Genomic DNA, 23,002 nt, shown 5'->3' on the forward strand with positions numbered 1-23,002 from the left:
TGCCGCAGTGTGTCTGCCCCCTGCCCTGCCGCAGTGTGTCTGCCCCCTGCCATGCCGCAGTGTGTCTGCCCCCTGCCCTGCTGCAGTGTGTTGCCCCTGCCCTGCAGCAGTGTGTCTGCCCCCTGCCCTGCCGCAGTGTGTCTGCCCCCTGCCCTGCTGCAGTGTGTCTGCCCCCTGCCCTGCCGCAGTGTGTCTGCCCCCTGCCCTGCCGCAGTGTGTCTGCCCCCTGCCCTGCTACAGTGTGTCTGCCCCCTGCCCTGCCGCAGTGTGTCTGCCCCCTGCCCTGCTACAGTGTGTCTGCCCCCTGCCCTGCCGCAGTGTGTCTGCCCCCTGCCCTGCCACAGTGTGTCTGCCCCCTGCCCTGCCGCAGTGTGTCTGCCCCCTGCCATGCCGCAGTGTGTCTGCCCCCTGCCCTGCCACAGTCTGTCTGCCCCCTGTCCTGCTACAACGGGTCTGCCCTCTGCCCTGCCACAGTGTGTTGCCCCTGTCCTGCCACAGTGTATCTGCCCCCTGCCCTGCCACAGTGTGTCTGCCCCCTGCCCTGCTGCAGTGTGTTGCCCCTGCCCTGCCACAGTGTGTCTGCCCCCTGCCCTCCCGCAGTGTGTCTGCCCCCTGCCCTGCCGCAGTGTGTCTGCCTCCTGCCATGCCGCAGTGTGTCTGCCTCCTGCCATGCCGCAGTGTGTCTGCCCCCTGCCCTGCCGCAGTGTGTCTGCCCCCTGCCATGCCGCAGTGTGTCTGCCTCCTGCCATGCCGCAGTGTGTCTGCCCCCTGCCCTGCCGCAGTGTGTCTGCCCCCTGCCCTGCCACAGTGTGTTGCCCCTGTCCTGCCACAGTGTGTCTGCCCCCTGCCCTGCCACAGTGTCTGCCCCCTGCCCTGCTGCAGTGTGTTGCCCCTGCCCTGCCACAGTGTGTCTGCCCCCTGTCCTGCCACAGTGTGTCTGCCCCCTGCCCTGCTGCAGTGTGTTGCCCCTGCCCTGCCACAGTGTGTCTGCCCCCTGCCCTGCTGCAGTGTGTTGCCCCTGCCCTGCCACAGTGTGTCTGCCCCCTGCCCTGCCACAGTGTGTTGCCCCTGCCCCGCCACAGTGTGTCTGCCCCCTGTCCTGCCACAGTGTGTCTGCCCCCTGCCCTGCTGCAGTGTGTCTGCCCCCTGCCCTGCCGCAGTGTGTCTGCCCCCTGCCCTGCCGCAGTGTGTCTGCCCCCTGCCCTGCTGCAGTGTGTTGCCCCCTGCCCTGCCGCAGTGTGTCTGCCCCCTGCCCTGCCGCAGTGTGTCTGCCCCCTGCCCTGCCACAGTGTGTCTGCCCCCTGCCCTGCTACAGTGTGTCTGCCCCCTGCCCTGCCACAGTGTGTCTGCCCCCTGCCCTGCCACAGTGTGTCTGCCCCCTGCCCTGCCACAGTGTGTCTGCCCCCTGCCCTGCTACAACGTGTCTGCCCCCTGCCCTGCCGCAGTGTGTCTGCCCCCTGCCCTGCTGCAGTGTGTCTGCCCCCTGCCATGCCGCAGTGTGTCTGCCCCCTGTCCTGCCACAGTGTGTCTGCCCCCTGCCCTGCTGCAGTGTGTTGCCCCTGCCCTGCCACAGTGTGTCTGCCCCCTGCCCTGCCACAGTGTGTTGCCCCTGCCCTGCCACAGTGTGTCTGCCCCCTGCCCTGCTGCAGTGTGTCTGCCCCCTGCCCTGCTGCAGTGTGTCTGCCCCCTGCCCTGCTGCAGTGTGTCTGCCCCCTGCCCTGCCGCAGTGTGTCTGCCCCCTGCCCTGCTGCAGTGTGTCTGCCCCCTGTCCTGCCGCAGTGTGTCTGCCCCCTGCCCTGCCACAGTGTGTCTGCCCCCTGCCCTGCCACAGTGTGTTGCCCCTGCCCTGCCACAGTGTGTCTGCCCCCTGCCCTGCCGCAGTGTGTCTGCCCCCTGCCCTGCCGCAGTGTGTCTGCCCCCTGTCCTGCTACAGTGTGTCTGCCCCCTGCCCTGCTGCAGTGTGTCTGCCCCCTGTCCTGCCGCAGTGTGTCTGCCCCCTGCCCTGCCGCAGTGTGTCTGCCCCCTGCCCTGCTGCAGTGTGTCTGCCCCCTGCCCTGCTGCAGTGTGTCTGCCCCCTGCCCTGCCGCAGTGTGTCTGCCCCCTGCCCTGCTGCAGTGTGTCTGCCCCCTGCCATGCTGCAGTGTGTCTGCCCCCTGCCCTGCTGCAGTGTGTCTGCCCCCTGCCCTGCTGCAGTGTGTCTGCCCCCTGTCCTGCAATAGTGTGTCTGCCCCCTGCCATACCGCAGTGTGTCTGCCCCCTGCCCTGCTGCAGTGTGTCTGCCCCCTGCCCTGCTGCAGTGTGTCTGCCCCCTGTCCTGCAATAGTGTGTCTGCCCCCTGCCACACCGCAGTGTGTCTGCCCCCTGCCCTGCCGCAGTGTGTCTGCCCCCTGCCATGCTACAGTGTGTCTGCCCCCTGCCCTGCCGCAGTGTGTCTGCCCCCTGCCCTGCCGCAGTGTGTCTGCCCCCTGTCCTGCAATAGTGTGTCTGCCCCCTGCCATACCGCAGTGTGTCTGCCCCCTGCCACACCGCAGTGTGTCTGCCCCCTGCCCTGCTGCAGTGTGTCTGCCCCCTGCCCTGCTGCAGTGTGTCTGCCCCCTGCCCCGCCACAGTGTGTCTGCCCCCTGTCCTGCAATAGTGTGTCTGCCCCCTGCCACACCGCAGTGTGTCTGCCCCCTGCCCTGCTGCAGTGTGTCTGCCCCCTGCCCTGCTGCAGTGTGTCTGCCCCCTGCCCTGCTGCAGTGTGTCTGCCCCCTGCCCCGCCACAGTGTGTCTGCCCCCTGTCCTGCAATAGTGTGTCTGCCCCCTGCCCTGCTGCAGTGTGTCTGCCCCCTGCCATGCTGCAGTGTGTCTGCCCCCTGCCCTGCTGCAGTGTGTCTGCCCCCTGCCCTGCTACAACGGGTCTGCCCTCTGCCATGCCGCAGTGTGTCTGCCCCCTGTCCTGCCGCAGTGTGTCTGCCCTCTGCCATGCCGCAGTGTGTCTGCCCCCTGCCCTGCCGCAGTGTGTCTGCCCCCTGTCCTGCTGCAGTGTGTCTGCCCCCTGCCCTGCTGCAGTGTGTCTGCCCCCTGCCATACCGCAGTGTGTCTGCCCCCTGCCCTGCTGCAGTGTGTCTGCCCCCTGCCATGCTGCAGTGTGTCTGCCCCCTGCCCTGCTGCAGTGTGTCTGCCCCCTGCCCCGCCACAGTGTGTCTGCCCCCTGCCCTGCTGCAGTGTGTCTGCCCCCTGCCCTGCTACAACGGGCCTGCCCTCTGCCATGCCGCAGTGTGTCTGCCCCCTGCCCTGCCACAGTGTGTCTGCCCCCTGCCATACCGCAGTGTGTCTGCCCCCTGTCCTGCCGCAGTGTGTCTGCCCCCTGCCCTGCTGCAGTGTGTCTGCCCCCTGCCCTGCTGCAGTGTGTCTGCCCCCTGCCCTGCCGCAGTGTGTCTGCCCCCTGCCCTGCCGCAGTGTGTCTGCCCCCTGCCATGCCGCAGTGTGTCTGCCCCCTGTCCTGCCACAGTGTGTCTGCCCTCTGCCCTGCCATAGTGTGTCTGCCCTCTGCCATGCCGCAGTGTGTCTGCCCCCTGCCATGCCGCAGTGTGTCTGCCCCCTGCCATGCCGCAGTGTGTCTGCCCCCTGCCCTGCCGCAGTGTGTCTGCCCCCTGCCCTGCCGCAGTGTGTCTGCCCCCTGCCCTGCTACAACGTGTCTGCCCCCTGCCCTGCCGCAGTGTGTCTGCCCCCTGCCCTGCCGCAGTGTGTCTGCCCCCTGCCCTGCTACAACGTGTCTGCCCCCTGCCCTGCCGCAGTGTGTCTGCCCCCTGCCCTGCCGCAGTGTGTCTGCCCCCTGCCATGCCGCAGTGTGTCTGCCCCCTGCCCTGCTACAACGTGTCTGCCCCCTGCCCTGCCGCAGTGTGTCTGCCCCCTGCCCTGCCGCAGTGTGTCTGCCCCCTGCCATGCCGCAGTGTGTCTGCCCCCTGCCATACCGCAGTGTGTCTGCCCCCTGCCCTGCTACAACGTGTCTGCCCCCTGCCACACCGCAGTGTGTCTGCCCCCTGCCCTGCCGCAGTGTGTCTGCCCCCTGCCATGCCGCAGTGTGTCTGCCCCCTGCCCTGCTACAACGTGTCTGCCCCCTGCCATGCCGCAGTGTGTCTGCCCCCTGCCATACCGCAGTGTGTCTGCCCCCTGCCCTGCTACAACGTGTCTGCCCCCTGCCATGCCGCAGTGTGTCTGCCCCCTGCCCTGCTACAACGTGTCTGCCCCCTGCCATGCCGCAGTGTGTCTGCCCCCTGCCATACCGCAGTGTGTCTGCCCCCTGCCATACCGCAGTGTGTCTGCCCCCTGCCATGCCGCAGTGTGTCTGCCCCCTGCCATACCGCAGTGTGTTTGCCTCCTCTGCCCCATAGCTATGTGTCTGTCCCCCTGCCCTGCCAAGACATGACGACCCCCCACCCCTCTACAGAGTCAAATGTCCATTTTTTGCTGATTGGGAAAGTGCCAGGATGGGCCCCCCCATGTAAGCTGTGGTCTGGAAAATGCCTGGAGGCAGCAGGCCTGAGGGGCCCACGAGGCCTCCTCACCCTCACTGCAATCTCAGCCATCAATGAGACAGAGCTGATGCTGCGTCTGGGCGGGGTGTATTCCCAGTCCACAGATGTGACCTTGCAGCTGTGTACACATACAGAGAATCAGAGAATCCCTACAATGTAGAGGGAGGCCATTCAACCTATCAAGTGTGCATCGGCACTTGGGAAAAAGCACCTTATTTAAGCCCACACCTCCACCCTATCCACATAACCCAGTAACCCCACCTAACCATTTGGACACTAAGGGACAATTTAGCATGGCCAATCCACCTAACCTGCACATCTTTGGACTGTGGGAGGAAACCGGAGCATCCGGAGGAAACCCACACAGACACGGGGAGAAAGTGCAAACTCTGCACAGTTAGCCAAGGCCGGATTTGAACCCGGGTTCCTGGAGCTGTGAGGCAGCAGTGCTAACAACTGTGCCACCATGTCGCCCTAGCAGAAGGAGAACATTCGGCCCATCAAGTCTGCACCAACCCTCTGAAAGAGCACCCTACCTAGGCCCACTCGGACGGGAACAAAAGTACATTTGAGATTTACTTCAGTGATGCTGTCACCAAGTGACTTGGCCAATCTTTCCCAAACTTTGTTTGCCACGACGCTGGCAACTTGTTTCCTAGTTTTTCTTTGAAATGATGTGGTATGGGACGTTTTGTATTTTAAGAACATTAATGACCACAATGATGTGATGCTCGACAGATGGAATAAGAAATGACAATCTCCTGCTCCCCTCACACCTTTTATATAAAATCAAATAATGATTCATTTCCCTTTGAAAATACATTATTGGTTCTACTTCTACTGTTTCTAATTGATTATTCCATGTCCTTGGAGCCTCTGTGCAAAATGATTTCTCCAGTTACACCCTCTTTTCTGAGAGTAATCTGAAATGATTGACCAATGCCAATAATTCCTGGTTTCACTCATCAAAACACTTGATTGTTTTAAATCCTATTGCATCCTTACATTCTCTGTTCCATTGCAAAGAACCCTGATCTCCCCTCATACCTAAAGCCCGTCACCCAGGGATTATCTCAGTGAATCTATCCTGCCACATTTGCTATGGCCTTCATATCCTTCCCAAAATGTGAGGCCTGAAACTAAGCCCAATGGCCTAGCAATTAGTCTGAGCCTGTTTGGTGCCAAGAGTTGACTCTGTGATCAGTGAATGCTGGAACCGAGAGGCTCAGTGCTCAGTCTCTGACTGAGAAGGCCACACTTGAGTGGATGATCCAGGCGTGTCGCTGTGCTCAAAGTGGCACTTTGTATCCAAATGGAGAGGCTCAAACTTGCGATAGAGGATCTTCAAGGCCCAGACTTGGAGCTGCGCATGAAGTGAGAGGAGTGATATGGAATCTCAGAGACTTGGAACTTCCTCCGAGCCGCTGCTGTTCTACTGTCATAGATCTGGCGGAGGTTTACATGTAGTTTGCATTGCACGTCAGGCAACATTATGGCAGCAGAACAGGAAAAGTCCTCTGCAAATTCCTGGTACTGGTGTTTTAAAGTCAAATCGCCCTTCCGGGAGCATCGCCATAATTTCTAAGCAGATTGTTCTCCCTTTGCCCAGTGTCCCTGGCAGTTGACTGTGCTTCGCAGGGAGCTTTCTTCAACCAAGGCCAGTGTTGCACAGCCGCTGCTCGGATATTCGTCGAGGAACCAATATACGAGGAATTTGTTCGCCGCAGTGTGGAACGGGTCAAAAAACGAGTGGTGGGAAATCCTTTCGATCCGAAAACTGAACAAGGGCCTCAGGTAAGAGAAAATCACCAGAACTGAAGAGAAATTTTTAGGACACAGGACGATTAGTTCACCGGTGTAAACCTTTATGGAGAGCAGATTGAGTCAGAGGTTGTCAGTTGTAAGGATCCTCCTGTTTAAACCTAGTTTCTCCTGTGTATTCCATTTATTTTCTGTTATTCTTTGAACATAGAATATAGAATATAGAACACACAGTGCAGAAGGAGGCCATTCGGCCCATCGAGTCTGCACCGACCCACTTAAGCCCTCACTTCCACCCTATCCCCATAATCCAATAACCCCTCCTATCCTTTTTGCTCACTAAGGACAACTTAACATGGCCAATCCACCTAACCTGCATGTCTTTGGACTGTGGGAGGAAACCGGAGCACCCGGAGGAAACCCACGCAGACATGGGGAGAACATGCAGACTCCACACAGACAGTGACCCAGCCAGGAATCGAACCTGGGCCCCTGGCGCTGTGAAGCCACAGTGCTAATCACTTGTGCTACCGTGCTGCCAGATTTGCTTTTAGAACTTTTGTTCCTGGACAGTTGCTGGGACTTAAGCCTTTCAAATGGACTGAAGTTTTTACTTTTAAAAAGGGACACCCCTGGCAGATGTGTTAGTTGGTCTAGCCTCATGGAACCCCCCCCCCCCCCCCCCACTGAGATGGGCTGCTTGGTTTGGTCCAGTGATGGTACATTTTGATAGACCTGGTTGGTAGCCAACCAGCTACTTTAAATTCCCAGGCATTAACTGACCCTCAATGCTGATTGGGGCTGATTGTTCCGGAATGTTCCTTGCTGTGTAAGGCTGTTTGTTTGTTTCAGTTTCGATTTTGAACTCAGCGCTGAACAGAACACTTTTGTGTCTCTCCCAGAAAGTGTGGAACTCTCTTTAATACCTCAGCTGGAGCTCACTCCAGGTAAACGGAGACACCAGTGTTTTTCTCTCTATCCAGTGTTTAAAGCCTGAAGACAGAGCTGGAGGGAACTTTTCAGATTACTCTCTGTGTAAGGTTACCAAATCACTCCAACGACACATGAAAGTTGCTTCTCTGATGCTCTGTTTCTCTGAGACAAGCTTTTGGTCAGTTTGCTGAAGCTGGAAACAAATAAGATATTGAACAGACCTGAAATGTGTCTTCCGTGCGAAGGCCCAGGTTAACACAAGTTAAAGTGACTCCCTAGAGTGGATCCCACAGCCTGAGAGTCTGGCCTGAATGTTTCAGCCAGAAGAACCAAACCAACTGGTGGTTTCAGCACTCCACATCTTGGGAAGATAGTCGGCTACAACAATCTAAATATCAGCAACAAGGACAGTCAACTCTCTTTCTTCCATTTTAATCACTATAATTTTTACCCCTTTTCCTTTCCCTGTGTGTGTGTGTCTTGTGTGTGTTTCGGTAGAGGGAGGGACATAAAACAGGAGTAATAGATCAGCTGGCCGATATTGCATGATAATCATTGCATGTCTTATCTCTATTGATGTTACAAATAAACATTTTTGTTTGTGTTTCACTTACAAATCTGGTCCCTGTAAGTCAGTAGAGCAGTCAAGGGTCAAAGATCTCAGAAACTATACATGGATTATTGGTTTATTCACTGGTGTTGGGACTCCAGGGCCTGTGGGGCTGGAATTGATCGTGCACTAGCCCAGGGCATCATAACACAGTTCAAGTCCCAGTGGAGAGATTTGAGCATGATAAATCTATGAACATGCCCAGTGCGGTACTGCAGGAGTGCTGCACGATCCGATGTGTTGCCTTTCAGGTGAGACCAAGGCCTTGGCTGTTCCCTCCGATAGATTTAAAAGATCCCATCATACTGTCTGGAAGAAGCACAGAGGAGTTACCCCCCCCCCCCCACCTCCCCCCAATGACTTAACCAATATTTATCTCTCAATTAACAGCACAGAAATCTGTTGCGTGTGGGAGTTTGCTGTGCACAAACTGGCTGCCATGTTCCCTACGTCACCACGGTGGCTACACGTCAGGAGGTACTTGATTGTCTGTGAAGCACTTTGAGACATCCTGAGCTCCTGAAAGGCGCTATGCAAATGCAAGCCTTTTATTTTCAAGCTGAAGATCCGGAATCCATTTTCTACTTCAGATGCGGTTGTTTTATTCAATGAATGTCAATATTCAGACCACAGTAGGAGTAGATTATCCTGGAGGGGGGTTAGGCCATCCCAGGGTGGGGGATGGGGTGGGGGGGGAGGTGGGATAGACTATCTCTGAGTGGAGAAAAAGGAGGGATAAATTATTCCTGGGTGTGGGGAGGGGTAGCTCAATCCCAGGGCAGATGTGGCATTACTGGCCACTTAAGAAGTCCAAGTTTCTATGGCAACAAGCATCTAGTCGAGAGGGATGGACAGTGATGATCGACGGTCCGACTTTCATTCCATCACAGGGGCGGATCAGGAATCTCTCTGTTCTTACCACCTGCCATTAGTGAGTGGATTGGAAGGATTTTGTAGGTTAATGAACAGCATCCACTGCTTTCTGAGTAGAACAACCTTGTAGTGCACGATTGATCATTCAGTCGAAAAATCCACTCGTTCCATACAGCCGATTCCACAATTTAAACATATACCTTCAGGCCTTTACCAGCTGACTCTTCTGTCAAATCAGCATGTTTACATAGTTTTGAAACTTGTTTGGGTTCATTCTGAAATCATGAGGTCGCTCTGACATCGAGATATTAATCCTTTAATATTCCAGCTGCGCTGTCATTGCAAACACACAGAACAATGGGACCGACAGCTCCCCAGATGGAATGTTACTGTGTTGCCCACTTGTTTTCCATTCATTCAGATGAGTCAATCACTCATCAACATTTCTGATATCAACTTTTAAACAAAGGAAATAAATGCTAAATATTAATAAATGCATTCTTGCTGTAGGTGTGAGGTTAGGCGATGAGCAAAGTCACACGTAGCGCTCGTGGGTGCGGCCTGTGAAATTAATGGAATGAACGCATCATCAAAAAATCTTTGTTTCTTCCTTTGGAATGGTTTCAAGTCTTCTACCAGCTATTGGTGCAGTTCGAGCGCCTGTACCTCCTGGGAATTGTTTCACAGGCTTGGATTATATTTACCCAGCTTCAACCGCTTTCTACAGCATTGGTTCATGTCAATGTTTCCGGTTGCGGCTATGCGGAGCTAAGTCGCACATTCTGCAGCTCCCGACAGAAACATACTTTTGGGCTCTTTTTAGGGCCCCCAGCGGGATTTGTTCGACGGTTCCCAGTGTGGGAAGGTGATAGTAACATTTCCCCGGCACTGTATAGATTGGACCAGGAGTGGAGCGGTGAAAAAAGTAGTTTTGGAGCAGCAAAAAGTGCGAGGGAGGAAAACCAAGATGGCGGCGGGTGGAGACCAGGCAGCGTGGGCGCAGTGGACGCGGGAACAGCAGGAGTTTCTCAAGCGCTGCTTCACGGAATTGAAGGCAGAGTTGTTGGAGCCGATGAAGGCTTCGATAAACAAGCTGCTCGAGACCCAGAAGGCCCAAGGGGCGGCGATCCGGGAGGTGCGGCAAAAGGCCTCGGAGAACGAGGATGAGATATTGGGCCTGGCGGTGAAGGTAGAGGCGCATGAGGCGATGCAAAAGAAATGGCAGGAGAAGTTTGAGGACATGGAGAATTGATCGAGGAGGAAGAACCTGCGAATTCTGGGTCTCCTGGAGGGAGTGGAGGGGTCGGATGTTGGAGCATACGTGGTCACGATGTTGAACACGCTGATGGGCGCGGGGGCCTTCCCGGCGCCCCTGGAGCTGGAGGAGGCCAACCGAGTCCTGGCGAGGAGGCCCAAGCCCAACGAGCCGCCGCGGGCGGTGCTGGTGCAGTTCCACCGCTTCGTGGACAGGGAGTGTGTCCTAAGGTGGGCAAAGAAGGAGCGGAGCAGCAAGTGGGAGAATGCAGAGGTCCGGATATACCAGGACTGGAGCACGGAGGTGGCCAGGAAGAGGGCCGGGTACAATCGGGCTAAGGCGGCTCTGCACCGGAAGGGGGTGAAATTTGGAATATTGCAGCCGGCGCGACTGCGGGTCACTTTCAAGGACGGCCACCACTACTTCGAGACGCTGGAGGAGGCGTGGACCTTTATCCAGGCTGAAAAGTTGGACTCGGATTGAGGGTCGGTTGCGAGGGGATTGATGTGATTGTTGTGTTTTGGGGGGATGTTCTGTTCTGTTTGGTACTGTTTTCAATTTGGCTGCAGGATGGGGTTGGGTGAAATGGTTCGTGGTGGGGGTTTGGTGAGAGTGTGGGCGTCGGTGGTTGGAGGAGGGGGCCCCATTGGGGGGAGGGGGGAGGGGAGGCCCGAGGTGAGGAAGCTGGGATCAGGCCGCGAAAGGGAGCTGCGCCTGAGGGGGTGGGGCCGGCTTGGTGGAAAGCACGGGTTTTTCTCCCGCGCTAGGGAATGAAGGGGGAGGGGTCAGGGGGAGGGGTGGTGCTGGAGAGGAGCGCCCGCTGATGGACAGGAGGGGGGGGGGGGGGAGAGTCTCACACTGGCGGGGTCGATGGAGTGGCGGGAGGCGGCCGGGGTCAGCAGGAGTCAGCTGACTTACGGGAGTGCTGTGGGGGGAGCAACGCAGCTAGGGGGGGACCTAGCTAGGGGGGCGGGGTGGGGGGGGGGGGCACTGGGTTGCTGCTGCATTGGCCAAAGAGGAGCTGGAGCCTGAAGAGAGAGTCGGGACAGGGGTCTGCCGCTGGGGGGAACGGAGAGTGCGAGAGGCGCGGGCACGCGGCTGGCCTAGAAGGGGAGATGGCTAATCGGCAGGGGGGTGGCGGACAGCCCCCTGATCCAGCTGATAACTTAGAATATGAGAGGCCTGAACGGGCTGGTCAAGAGGGCCCGTGTGTTCGCGCACCTGAAGGGACTGAAGGCAGATGTGGTTATGCTCCAGGAGACGCATTTGAGGGTGGCAGATCAGGTTAGGCTGAGAAAAGGGTGGATAGGGCAGGTTTTCCACTCGGGGTTGGACGCAAAGAATCGAGGGGGGTGTTGGACGCAAAGAATCGAGGGGTGACGATTTTGGTGGGGAAGCAGGTGTCATTTGAGGCACTGAGCATCGTGGCAGACAATGGAGGTAGGTACGCGTTGGTGAGCGGTAAGCTTCAGGGGGTGAGGGTGGGCTTGATGAATGTGTATGCCCAGAATTGGGACGATGCCGGATTTATGCGGCGCATGTTGGGCCGGATTCCGGACCTGGAGGCAGGGGGCTTGATAATGGGGGGGTCTTTAATATGGTATTGGATCCAGCATTGTCCCGCTCTAGATCCAGGAAGGGTAAGAGGCCGGCGGCGGCCAAGGTGTTGAGGGGGTTTATGGACAAGATGGGAGGAGAGGACCCATGGAGGTTTGTTAGGCCGGGGGCCAGGGAATTCTCTTTCTTTTCCCGCGTCCATAAAGCCTACTCCCGGATTGACTTCTTTGTTTTGAGCAGAGCGCAGGTAGGGGTGGTCTGGGAGGTGCTGAAGGCGGTGATTAGGGGAGAGCTAATCTCCACTAGGGCCCACAACAAGGGAAAGGAGAGGAGAGAGGGGGAGAGGTTGATGGGGGAGATTTTAATGGTAGATAGGAGGTATGCAGAGGTCCCCGAGGAGGGACTATTCAAGGAGCGATGAAGCCTCCAGGCCGAGTTCGACCTGTTGACTACCAAGAAGGTGGAGGTGCAGTGGAGGAAGGCGCAAGGGGCGGTGTATGAATACGGGGAGAAGGCTAGCCGGATGCTAGCACACCAGCTTCGGAGGCGGGAGGCGGCGAGGGAGATTGGGGGAGTTAAGGATAAAGGGGGGAACACGGTGCAGTGTGCGGTGGGGATAAATGGGGTATTTAGAGACTTCTGTGAGGGGCTGAATAGGTCTGAGCCCCCGACGGAAGAGGGTGGGTTGCGTCGTTTTCTGGACCGGCTGAGGTTCCCGAGGGTAGAGGAGGGGCAAGTGTTGAGGAGGTTCGGGTTCGGGGAGGGGTTCGTTAGTTGGGTTAGGCTACTTTACAAAGCCCCAGTGGCGAGTGTGGCCACAAATCGGAGGAGGTCGGAATACTTTCGGCTGTACCGGGTGCCCCCTATCCCCCCTGCTATATGCGTTGGCAATTGAACCTTTGGCAATGGCTTTGAGGGAATCCAGGAACTGGAAGGGGCTGGTCCGGGGGGAGAGGAACACCGGGTATCACTGTATGCTGACGACCTGTTACTGTATGTGGCGGACCCGGTGGGGGGGATGCCGGAGGTGATGCGGATCCTCAGGGAGTTTGGAGACTTTTCCGGGTATGAGCTCAACATGGGGAAGAGTGAGATTTTCGTGATACACCCAGGGGACCAGGGAAGGGGGATAGACGAGCTTCCACTGAAGAGGGCGGAAGGGAGTTTTCGGTACCTAGGGATCCAGGTGGCCAGGAGCTGGGGGGCCCTACACAAGCTCAACTTGACGAGGCTGGTGGAGCAAATGGAGGAGGAGTTTAAAAGGTGGGATATGCTGCCACTCTCCCTGGCGGGTAGGGTACAGTCGGTGAAGATGACGGTGCTCCCGAGGTTCCTTTTTATATTCCAGTGCCTCCCCAGCCTGATCCCTAAGGCCTTTTTTAAGCGGGTCAGCAGGAGCATCATAGGGTTTGTATGGGCGAAAAAGACCCCGAGGGTGAGAAGGGTGTTTCTGGAGCGGAGTAGAGACAGAGGAGGGTTAGCGTTGCCTAATCTGTGTGGATACTACTGGGCTGCCAATGTGGCGATGATACGCAAGTGGGTAATGGAGGGGGAGGGGGCGGCGTGGAAGAGGCTGGAGATGGCATCCTGTGTGGGCACGAGCCTGAGAGCGCTGGTGACGGCATCAGTGCCGCTCCCGCCGACAAGGTACACCACGTGTCCAGTGGTGGCGGCGACCCTCAAAATTTGGGGGCAGTGGAGACGCCACCGGGGGGAGGCAAAGGCTTCGATGTGGTCCCCAATCCGAGAGAACCATCGGTTTGTCCCGGGGAGAATGGATGGGGGGTTCTTGAGCTAGCACAGGGCAAGTATTAGAAGGATGGGGGACCTGTTTATAGATGGGACGTTTGCGAGCCTTGGGGCATTGGAGGAAAAATTTGGGCTCCCCCCTGGAAATGCCTTCAGGTACATGCAGGTAAGGGCGTTTGTAAGACAGCAGGTGAGGGAGTTCCCGCTACTTCCAGCACTCAGGATCCAAGATAGGGTGCTCTCGGGGGTTGGGTTGGAGAAGGCAAGGTCTCGGTGATCTACCAGGAGATGCAGGAGGAGGAGGAGGCCTCGGTGCAGGAGCTGAAAGGTAAATGAGAGGAGGAGCTGGGGGAGGAGATAGATGAGGGTACGTGGGCGGACGCCCTGGGTAGGGTAAATTCTTCCTCCTCTTGTGCCAGGCTTCGCCTGATACAATTTAAGGTTCTGCTCAGGGTGCACATGACTGGGGCAAGGCTGAGTCGGGTTTTTGGAGTGGAGGACTGGTGTGTGAGCTGCTCAGGGAGCCCAGCAAATCATGCCCACTTGTTCTGGGTGTGCCCAGTGCTGGATGGGTTCTGGAGGGGCGTTGCGAGGATGGTGTCTAAGGTGGTAAACACCCGGGTTAAGCCGAGTTGGGGGCTCACACTATTTGGGGTATCGGACGAGCCGGAAGTGCAGGAAGCGAAAGAGGCCGGTATTCTGGCCTTTGTGTCCCTGGTAGCCCGGCGAGGATTCTGCTACAGTGGAAGAATGCGAGGCCCCCAAGCCAAGTGGAAGCCTGGATCAGCGACATGGCAGGGTTCATTAAATTGGAGAGGGTAAAATTTGCCTTAAGAGGATCTGTGCAAGGGTTCTTCAGGCGGTGGCAACCGTTCCTAGACTTTCTAGTGGAGCGTTAGGATGTGGTCAGCAGCAGCAGCAACCCGGGGAGGGGGGAGTACTTTGTGTTTACTACTGTGTTTATTAGCGTTTAATGGGGGGCGTGTATATTGGGGGAATATGTGACATAGCTAGAAGATGTTTATTTATGTGTTCTTTGTTTTTTCTTATTTCTGTAAGGGTTGTTGGGGGTTGTTGAAAATATGTAAAAAATTTGAATAAAAATATATATTTTTAAAATTTGGTTCATGTCAATGTTCACCCTATCACTCGGGGTAGCCTTTCCAGACTCTCCACACAATGCTCTATTCTTTCCTCCTTCGTGTCAGTGTCATTTTAAAAGGATCAATATTCTCTGACTCCACCATTCTTTGTGGGGGTTGTTATAACCCACAAGTATCTTACGGGGTGGGAACAATTAACTTCCCCGTGAACCTTGCAGAATACCAGCTCCCCAGTTGAGGGGGTGGGGGGTCCTCGAAGCAATGTCTAGTTGTTGTAGGGTATATAAAGCCGGTCAGTTTGGCACCGTCAAGGCAGAGCCAGTTGGAAACTAGCGTTTGGTGTATATGTTATTGCAAATAAACGAAGTTTTTTTTAAACTACTCAGTGTGGACTCCTTCTTGGCCTTATAAAAGGAGTGAAGTACAGCCTCTCAGTGAGAATAACTTCCTCCCGAATTCTGAGATGTTCAGAGATTGACTCAATCAGGGCAAACAAAGGTCCATTTTAAAATGGAGCTGTGTTGGACTGGGGGAGGTTCCGGGTGTGGTGTTTGATGGTGAGGTGGGGCGGGGGGGGTGCTGGTTGTGTGGTCAGGAAGGTGTGGGCACTGAATTAGACTGGGGGAGTGAGGGTCCCAGAAGGGAGGGTCCCTCGGAGTCAGTGTAACCACACCATTGTACACAAATAATTTGGAAACAGGGTCAGACGTTAAACTAGAACTTTGCTGAATGTTTTGACATCGGACTACATAGAAATTCAAACAGATGTTTCAGCCCAACCAACCTGTGTTACCAACCTGTGTTACTAACCTGTGTTACCAACCTGTGTTACTAACCTGTATTACCAACCTGTGTTACCAACCTGTGTTACTAACCTGTGTTACCAACCTGTGTTACTAACCTGTATTACCAACCTGTGTTACCAACCTGTGTTACCAAACTGTGTTACCAACCTGTGTTACCAACCTGTGTTACCAACCTGTGTTACTAACCTGTATTACCAACCCATGTTACCAAACTGTGTTACTAACCTGTGTTGATCATCATAGAATTTACAGTGCAGAAGGAGGCCAATCGGCCCATCGAGTCTGCACCGGCTCTTGGAAAGAGCACCCTCTTAAGCCCGCACTTCCACCCCATCCCCATAACCCAGTAACCCCACCTAACCTAAGGACAATTTAGCATGGCCAATCCATCTAACCTGCACATCTTTGGACTGTGGGAGGACACCGGAGCACCCAGAGGAAACCCAAGCAGACACGGGGAGAACATGCACACTCCGCACAGACAGTGACCCAAGCCGGAATCGAACCTGGGACCCTGGAGCTGTGAAGCGATTATGCTAACCACTATTTGACCAAAGAGAAAATGCTGGAAAATCTCAGCAGGTCTGGCAGCATCTGTAGGGAGAGAAAAGAGCTAAGGTTTCGAGTCCAGGTGACCCTTTGTCAAAGCAAGTGGTGCCACACAAAAGGTTGCTGCATAAGATAAAGATGCATGGCATTACGGGTAAAGTAGTAGCATGGATAGAGGATTGGTTAATTAATAGAAAGCAAAGACTGGTGTGTGTTTCTCTGGTTGGCAATCAGTGGCTAGTGGTGTCCCTCAGGGATCAGTGTTGGGCCCACAATTGTTCACAATTTACATAGATGATTTGGAGTTGGGGACCAAGGGCACTGTGTCCAAGTTTGCAAACGACACTAAGATGAGTGGTAAAGCAAAAAGTGCAGAGGATACCGGAAATCTGCAGAGGGATTTGGATAGGTTAAGTGAATAGGCTAGTGAATAGATCAGCCATGATCTCATTGAATGGCGGAGCAGGCTCGGGGGGCCAGATGGCCTACTCCTGCTCCTAGTTCTTATGTTCTATTTATCTTGCTCCCACATGCCTATTCCCTTTGTCTCCTTTTCAATCACCCACTGATTTGACATGTTCTCTACCTCACTCACCAACTCTGGTGCTTTACAAATTCCGTACAAAAACCTTTCCTTTGCTCACTTTATTTAATCCCTTACATTTAATCTTACCTCCTTCACTCTTGGTTGCTCAACAACTGGAAACAATGGGCTGGATTCTCCGTCGGTGGATCCTCCGCTTCGCCAGCAGCGCACTTGCGCCTGCAGGTTTCTCGATGTTTGGAGTGCCCACAATGGGAAACCCCATTGGCTGGCTGCGGGTACGGGGAATCCTGCTGCTGCTGGGGACACACCAGAAAACACGTCTGGAGGACCAGAGAAACCCGCCTCGGATTTTTCCAGTGTATATGTAGATTAAAATCACTCATGTTTATCGCCGCCCCTTTACCACAAGCACTCAATGTGTGCGATTTAATGGCCTCATTGTGCTTAAAGGAGAGCTGTATGAGGCCATTAGATCGTGGGAGAGGCCGAAAATGAGAACCGTGGCGGGCGCCGATCGGCTTGCGATCTAACCGGTGCCCGCTCCCGTTGGCGAAATCAGGAACCCGCTATCGTGTGCCGAAAAACCAATAATCACCACTTAAGGCCAATCTCCATACAAATAACGGGAGCGATCCCCTCCCGTGATCTAACTGCCTCCCCAGCAAGTGATCACACGGGCGCCAATTAGTACAACTTTTTAAAAAGGTGAAGCTGGCGGAATGACTGCTGTGAGGATCCGAGGAGGTGAGGAGCCATCTTCGTTCCCGGGCAATGAGCCCGGGGGTAATTGGGTTTCTACGGTGCTCGGAGGCAGTGTTGAGTGAGACCCCGGGTGGGGGGGTGGGGAGGGGGCTGCAGTCTCGGCCATGGTGTACCGCCATCGGTGTTGGAGCTCTGTGGTGCCAGAGTGGTGCCCGCCCATGGCCTGGGAGGAGGGAGTGGCAGATGGGTGCCCCAGCACCTGCAGGTCCACCATGTCACCCTCTGGATCATGTGTTCCCATTCCGGGGGCTACCCTAGCCCCTGCTTGTCTGGCCCATGGACCACCCATAACTCCCACTGAACGCGGCGGCCTTGGCTGTGCAGCTAAAGGCTACTGCTAATTGAGAATTGGCAATCGTAGTTAAAATAAGCACTTCACAGCTCCTAAGTACATTCCCATGGGTAGGAGTGCCATATAGCATGTGGGAGATATTGCCTAGCATACCAATTAGACCGTGCTGCCTGGACACTGTGCCTGAACACTGTGGGAAGACAACACCACGGATGCAGCAGCCAACATCCGAACATCCAGGGGCTGGGCCCCAGCACCAGGGTCATTTCGACGACCAGAATGTGGGTGTGTGCACCGGGGAGGGGACCAGTGCCTGGTCCAGGTAACATTACGTGCGGGTATCTGGGGTACAGAGTGTGGGGTCCGGTACCCAGGGGCAATCGTTGCAGTTGGGGGTGTGTGGGCAGGGCGTGTCTGATGGCAGGGAATGGGGGTGGGGGGTGGACCAATGGGGGAATGGACGGCCTCAGGGTGGAAGACACTTCCGGTTGTCAGTCTCATACTCTTTCCAATTCCTTACAGATATTACATGGGATGGGTGATATCTTGGATGCGTGGAAGCTGCGCCCGTGGTGCTGCAGGCAGGCCAGGCAGCAAGACCCCGGAGAAGGCCCCGCACCCTGAGTCCCCGGTGCCCAGCAGGCCAGGGTGGGACCCAGAGGGCGAAGCTGGCAACAGCCCAAGGTGTAGAGGCAACAGACAACGTTTGCTACAAGAGACACCGCCTCAACAAGGAGACGGTGCGGCACTTGTGGCATGTTGTTGTTGACTTGGTATCACGTGGAGAAGGAGCCCCTGACGCAACCCCTGACCACCACCCCCCAAGCCCCAGATCCCTATGAGAGGGTCCTCGGGCCCCCCCCCCCCCTGCAGCCACCTGAAACCCCTCCCCAACACCCATGCAGGGCACACCGGCCCGCCCGCCGCCATGCAAAAAATTGCAGCTTGGCAGTGCCAACCTGGGAAATGCCAGACTGGCACCCAGGTGGCACTGCTAGGGTGCCAGGCTGGCAGTGCCAGGGTGCCCAGGTGGCATCAGCAGTGCTAGGGTTCCACCCTGCCGAAAGGGCATGGCCTGGAGGCCTCCGATCTCCTGGGTGATCCCCACGAGTGCTGTTCCATTTGGTCCCCGTTTGTAAAGACCAGAACTGAACGGCGATCGCCCGAGGTCTCTGAGGCAAAGGGAATAGATCCCAATGGCTCTGGTGCCTCAGGAAACTGCATATTACAGTAAGTCTGATGTCTCGCTCTAATATGCAGATTTATCAAAATGTGATCCCACCCACAATGGACGGGTTCAGATCGCAATGCCTCACAAGATCGAGGTCTTGCGAGGAGTTGCGAGCGGGGTAGATCTGAGGAGCAGGATCTCCCGGCTTCTATCGGCCATGTGGCGCTGCGTTGCGCTGCTTTTCGGTTGCAGTGTGGTAGTTATTTGATCACCCATGGTGCCAACACCCTTGCAATGCTTCTCAGTGACTGGTTAAGTAGATGTATTTACTGCCTATTTCATGATAATTCTTGTTATAAATAAACAGTGATTGTTTTTATATTTACAGACCTGGTGACTGTAATTTAGCAACCAAGGCCAAAGACTTGGGAATTTTTATGGGAATGATTGGTTTATTCACTTGTGCTGTGATGCCAGTGTACAATTGCCTGTGCACTAGCCCAGGGTGTCAAAGTGCTTTCTTCTGGTCTGGTGCCCAGAACTGCCTACAGTAGTCCAGGTGTACTCTAACTAGAGCTTTGTACAGCAGAAGCATGACTTTTATCTCCTTGTATTCCACTCCCCTGGATAGAAACACAAGCATTCTATTTTGGATTTTTCTGTACCGGTTGATATCCTTAAATAATCTATGTACCACCTTTGGACTGTGGAAAGAAACCGGAGCACCGGGAGGAAACCCACGCAGACACGGGGAGAACGTGCAGACTCCGCACAGACAGTCATCCAAGGCCAGAGTCGAACCCGGGTCCCTGGCGCTGTGAGGCATTTGGATGATCTCAAATAGCCGACCTTGAAATCCATGTGCCACAGATTTCTCCATCCACTTAAGCTATCAATGACTCTCTGTAACTTTGGGCGCGATTCTCCGACCCCCCACCGGGTCAGCCGGCGTGGATTGAACCACCTTTGGGACGGCGGGACACGACGGCGCGGACGGGCTCCAGGGTGCTGGGGGGGGCGCGGGGCGATCTGGCCCCAGGGGGTGCCCCCACGGTGACCTGGCCCGCGATCGGGGCCCACCGATCCGCGGGCGGGCCTGTGCCGTGGGGGCACTCTTTTCCTTCCGCCTTCGCCATGGTCTCCACCATGGCAGAGGCGGAAGAGACCCCCTCCACTGCGCATACGCGGGGATGCCATGAGCGACCGCTGCCCCTCCCGCGCATGCGCCGCCCGGCAAAGTCATTTCCGCGCCAGCTGGCGGGGCACCAAAGGCCTTTCCCGACAGCTGGTGGGGGGGAAATCAGTCCGGCGCGGGCCTAGCCCCTCAAGGTAAGGGCTCGGCCCCTCAAGATGTGGAGAATTCCGCATCTTTGGGGCGGCGCGATGCCGGACTGATTCGCGCCGGTGGGCGGACATCGCGCCGATTACGGAGAATCCCGCCCTTTATGTTTATCTACGCTGTTTACAGTCTTGGCGTCATTGACAAATTTGGAAATGTGGCTTTCTCCTCTGTCATCTATGTTATTAATGAGATGAATAGTGTTTTGACTAAGGGGGCTTGAGAGGTCGAATAGAAAATGGGAGACAAAGTAGCATGCAGAGGCCTTCTCTGGTCATGTGTAATCTTGGGTCTCCAATATCAAAATACATTAAGAAATTGCAACTTGCTGCAACAAGCCCCCTATAGAGATGTGCAATGTATAATTACACCAGTGGTGGGAAACCTGTGGCCTGGGGGTCAGGTGCTGCCTATCAGGGTTCTGAGTGCAGCTACTGAGATGTAGGAGGGCCATGCGGGAGGGTCACTCACTTGCCTCGGTTGCCCATCACTGCTTTGCGTGATTGTACTCCAAACCAAACCGACTTAATTAAACTCAGAATAGTGAGAATACTCAGCAGGTCTGGCTGCATCTGGAGTTGGCATTTGAATGTGAACTCAGTTTCTCACTCCACAAATATGGCCTGACTAGCTGAGTCTTTCCAGCACATTCCGCATCGGCAGAATTTTGTTTTTTTGCGTAGGATTTTGAGCACCAGGCAGAGTGGGGAGAGAAATGTGAGGAGACCGAAAGTCAGGATGAGATTTCACTGAAATTTAAGTAGGTCGTGAATATAAACATCAGGTGAAAGATTAATATTATTAGCAATTGGGGTTGAAATTGAAAGGGAAAAGTTAGATAGGAATGGGGCAGACTTTGAACTGAGGAGGAGCAAGTAGCTGGAACTGGAACTGAACTGGAAAGAGAATTGACGCAGACTGGAGAGCATTTACGAATGGGATCCTTGAGATTTCCTGTGGGCTCTGAGGGCAGAGGGTGGTCAGACATTCCATTCCGCCAAGTATTCCCTTGGAATTCCAGCGCTGTTACCTCTCCCCTCTCTTCACTGGAATTGTGGAGGGAGATGTGAATTTTCACTCTATTCCCCCAATGTCATGATGCTTGTGGATGACGGGTGAGTCAGCAACATTATTGCGGATATTTGCTGATGGATTATCAGTTGTAACACAAAAAGCCCAGTGGGTAAACGGCGCCCCTGTAAAGCTGTTTGAAAAAGAAGAAATATCGAATGCCCATTTAAACACCAAATGAAAGTAAATTAAATCCATTGACGTACAATTCTGTGAACAACATCGCAAAATGAGTTTGAAATATTCACCGCAATTGGCAGTGAAGGTGTTAATTGGCAAGTAACTGAGCTCCTTAAATAAAGTGGTGCAACTTGAGCTTCTCTCAAAAGCTGTGGGCACCCAATATAGAGTGGTTGTGGTTAAAACCGCCACGACAGGGAGCTGGTTATACATTGCCACACCCTAAAGGGTGCAGGTTCTGAAAGTCTTGTCAGTTACCATCCTGGAAACTCGAGAGGAGCCGGAGAGTGAAGTCATGTCTCAAGATGGAGCTGCCTGGGGCTAGAGACTGAAACCGACAAGAAGACACAATTGTGTGCTCCGATTCTGATATCTTAACTGGAATTTTGTAATTACCCGACGGATTGTAGTGATGGAAGAAAAAGCCTCAATGCTGCATGTACGATTCCTGAATAAGAATAGGACTTCCTTTGATACATTTCCAATAAGCCTTATCCCAAAGCCAAGTGAGGCATGGAAGGAGGTGGACCTACTGAAAAATGCAGAGACCCACACCAGATCATATTTCCAACCACTTAAACCCTTCAGTATAGTCTGTGAACCTTCAGATGAAAGTATTGAATGGGTGACACCTGTAGAGGCTGGGGGCTGTTGTACCATGTCAAACTGTCAGTGTATGAATGGTGGATACATCACCGTCTCTTCGCTATTTATCTTTCAGCCAGATATAGTTAAGTGGAACACGCATGACGATCTGCCGTTCAAAGTGGCCAGTATGCAAGTAAGATGAGGCCGCTGTACAAATCTAGTCAGTTTCCTCTCCTCACTGATCACTTTCCTTTCCGTAGATTGACCAGGTTCAGTTTGACAAAATTATGGAGCTAATAGAGAGTGGCAAGAAGGAAGGAGCCAAGTTGGAGGCTGGCGGTTGTGCCATTGGCGATGTGGGTCATTATATTCAGCCGACTGTGTTCTCCGAGGTGACCGACAACATGCGCATCGCTAAAGAGGAGGTACAATCACTTCAATCAGACCTTAAATGTCAATGTTAACTTGACAACTGTGTAGGTTTCATCCATATTTTTCATGTGCTGCAGATCTTTGGACCAGTGCAAGTGATAATGAAGTTTAAAAGCACAGAGGAGGTTATTCAAAGAGCCAATGATAGTGAGTTTGGACTGACAGCTGGAGTATTCACCAGAAACATCGACAAAGCATTGACTTTGGCTTCTGCGCTTCAGTCTGGGACAGTTTGGTAAACAAAAAACATTTTTACCTGAAAATCCATTTTTAGCATCGCTCATATTCTGTTGTGAAACATTTCTAATGAGGCTAACAAAGTGTATTGTGATTAAACTGGATGAAAGGCAGAGAAGCAGTGGGTGAGCAATAGGTTCCCTCCTTGCCTTATGCTTGATATCTGCACCTGACCAGTTGCTGGATTTTCTGGATCTTTAAGGTAAACCGGTGCAGAGGGCGCACTCGGGTGACCAACATTAACGGATCATTTGAGGGAATCTCCATTGAAAATTCCATGGAAAATACCCTTGGGTCAGCAGGCACCATTCCAGTGTAAACAATGTGATTGAGGGTCCTGGACTCTCAGAGCCATGTTCCATAGCTTGACATACACACAAACTTAATTCGGAGCAGGAGGAGGCCATTTGGCCCCTCGAGGCTGCTCCACCATTTGATAAAATTGTGGATGATCTGATTGTTGCCTCAACTCGACTTACCTGTCTACCCCAATACCCTTTGACTCCCCCAATCAGTCAGAAATGTACCGAACTTGGCCGCGAAAATATTAAATGGCCCAGCCACCACCAATCTCTAAGAAAGAGAATTCCACAGCTTTTACTTGTGATCAAGCCTTTGACTAGGGGTAATCTTCTGTGATGGTTGTTCCCAGGGTTTTCTCTGATTA

The 23,002-nt window shown here is 54.4% G+C and overlaps 1 protein-coding gene across 2 annotated transcripts in view; it reads left to right on the forward strand.

The window, feature by feature from the left end:
- Nucleotides 1-23,002, forward strand: part of aldh1a3 (aldehyde dehydrogenase 1 family, member A3) — a 191,174-nt gene that overhangs the window by 124,113 nt on the left and 44,059 nt on the right. For both annotated transcript variants that reach the window (XM_072468807.1, XM_072468808.1), the window contains 3 exons: nt 6,130-6,314; nt 21,927-22,091; nt 22,176-22,333. In XM_072468807.1, coding sequence (XP_072324908.1) covers nt 6,130-6,314; nt 21,927-22,091; nt 22,176-22,333 — 508 coding nt within the window. The remainder of the gene's footprint in view (nt 1-6,129; nt 6,315-21,926; nt 22,092-22,175; nt 22,334-23,002) is intronic.

Source organism: Scyliorhinus torazame, chromosome 12 (assembly GCF_047496885.1).
Source record: "Scyliorhinus torazame isolate Kashiwa2021f chromosome 12, sScyTor2.1, whole genome shotgun sequence".
Lineage (NCBI taxonomy): Eukaryota > Metazoa > Chordata > Chondrichthyes > Carcharhiniformes > Scyliorhinidae > Scyliorhinus > Scyliorhinus torazame.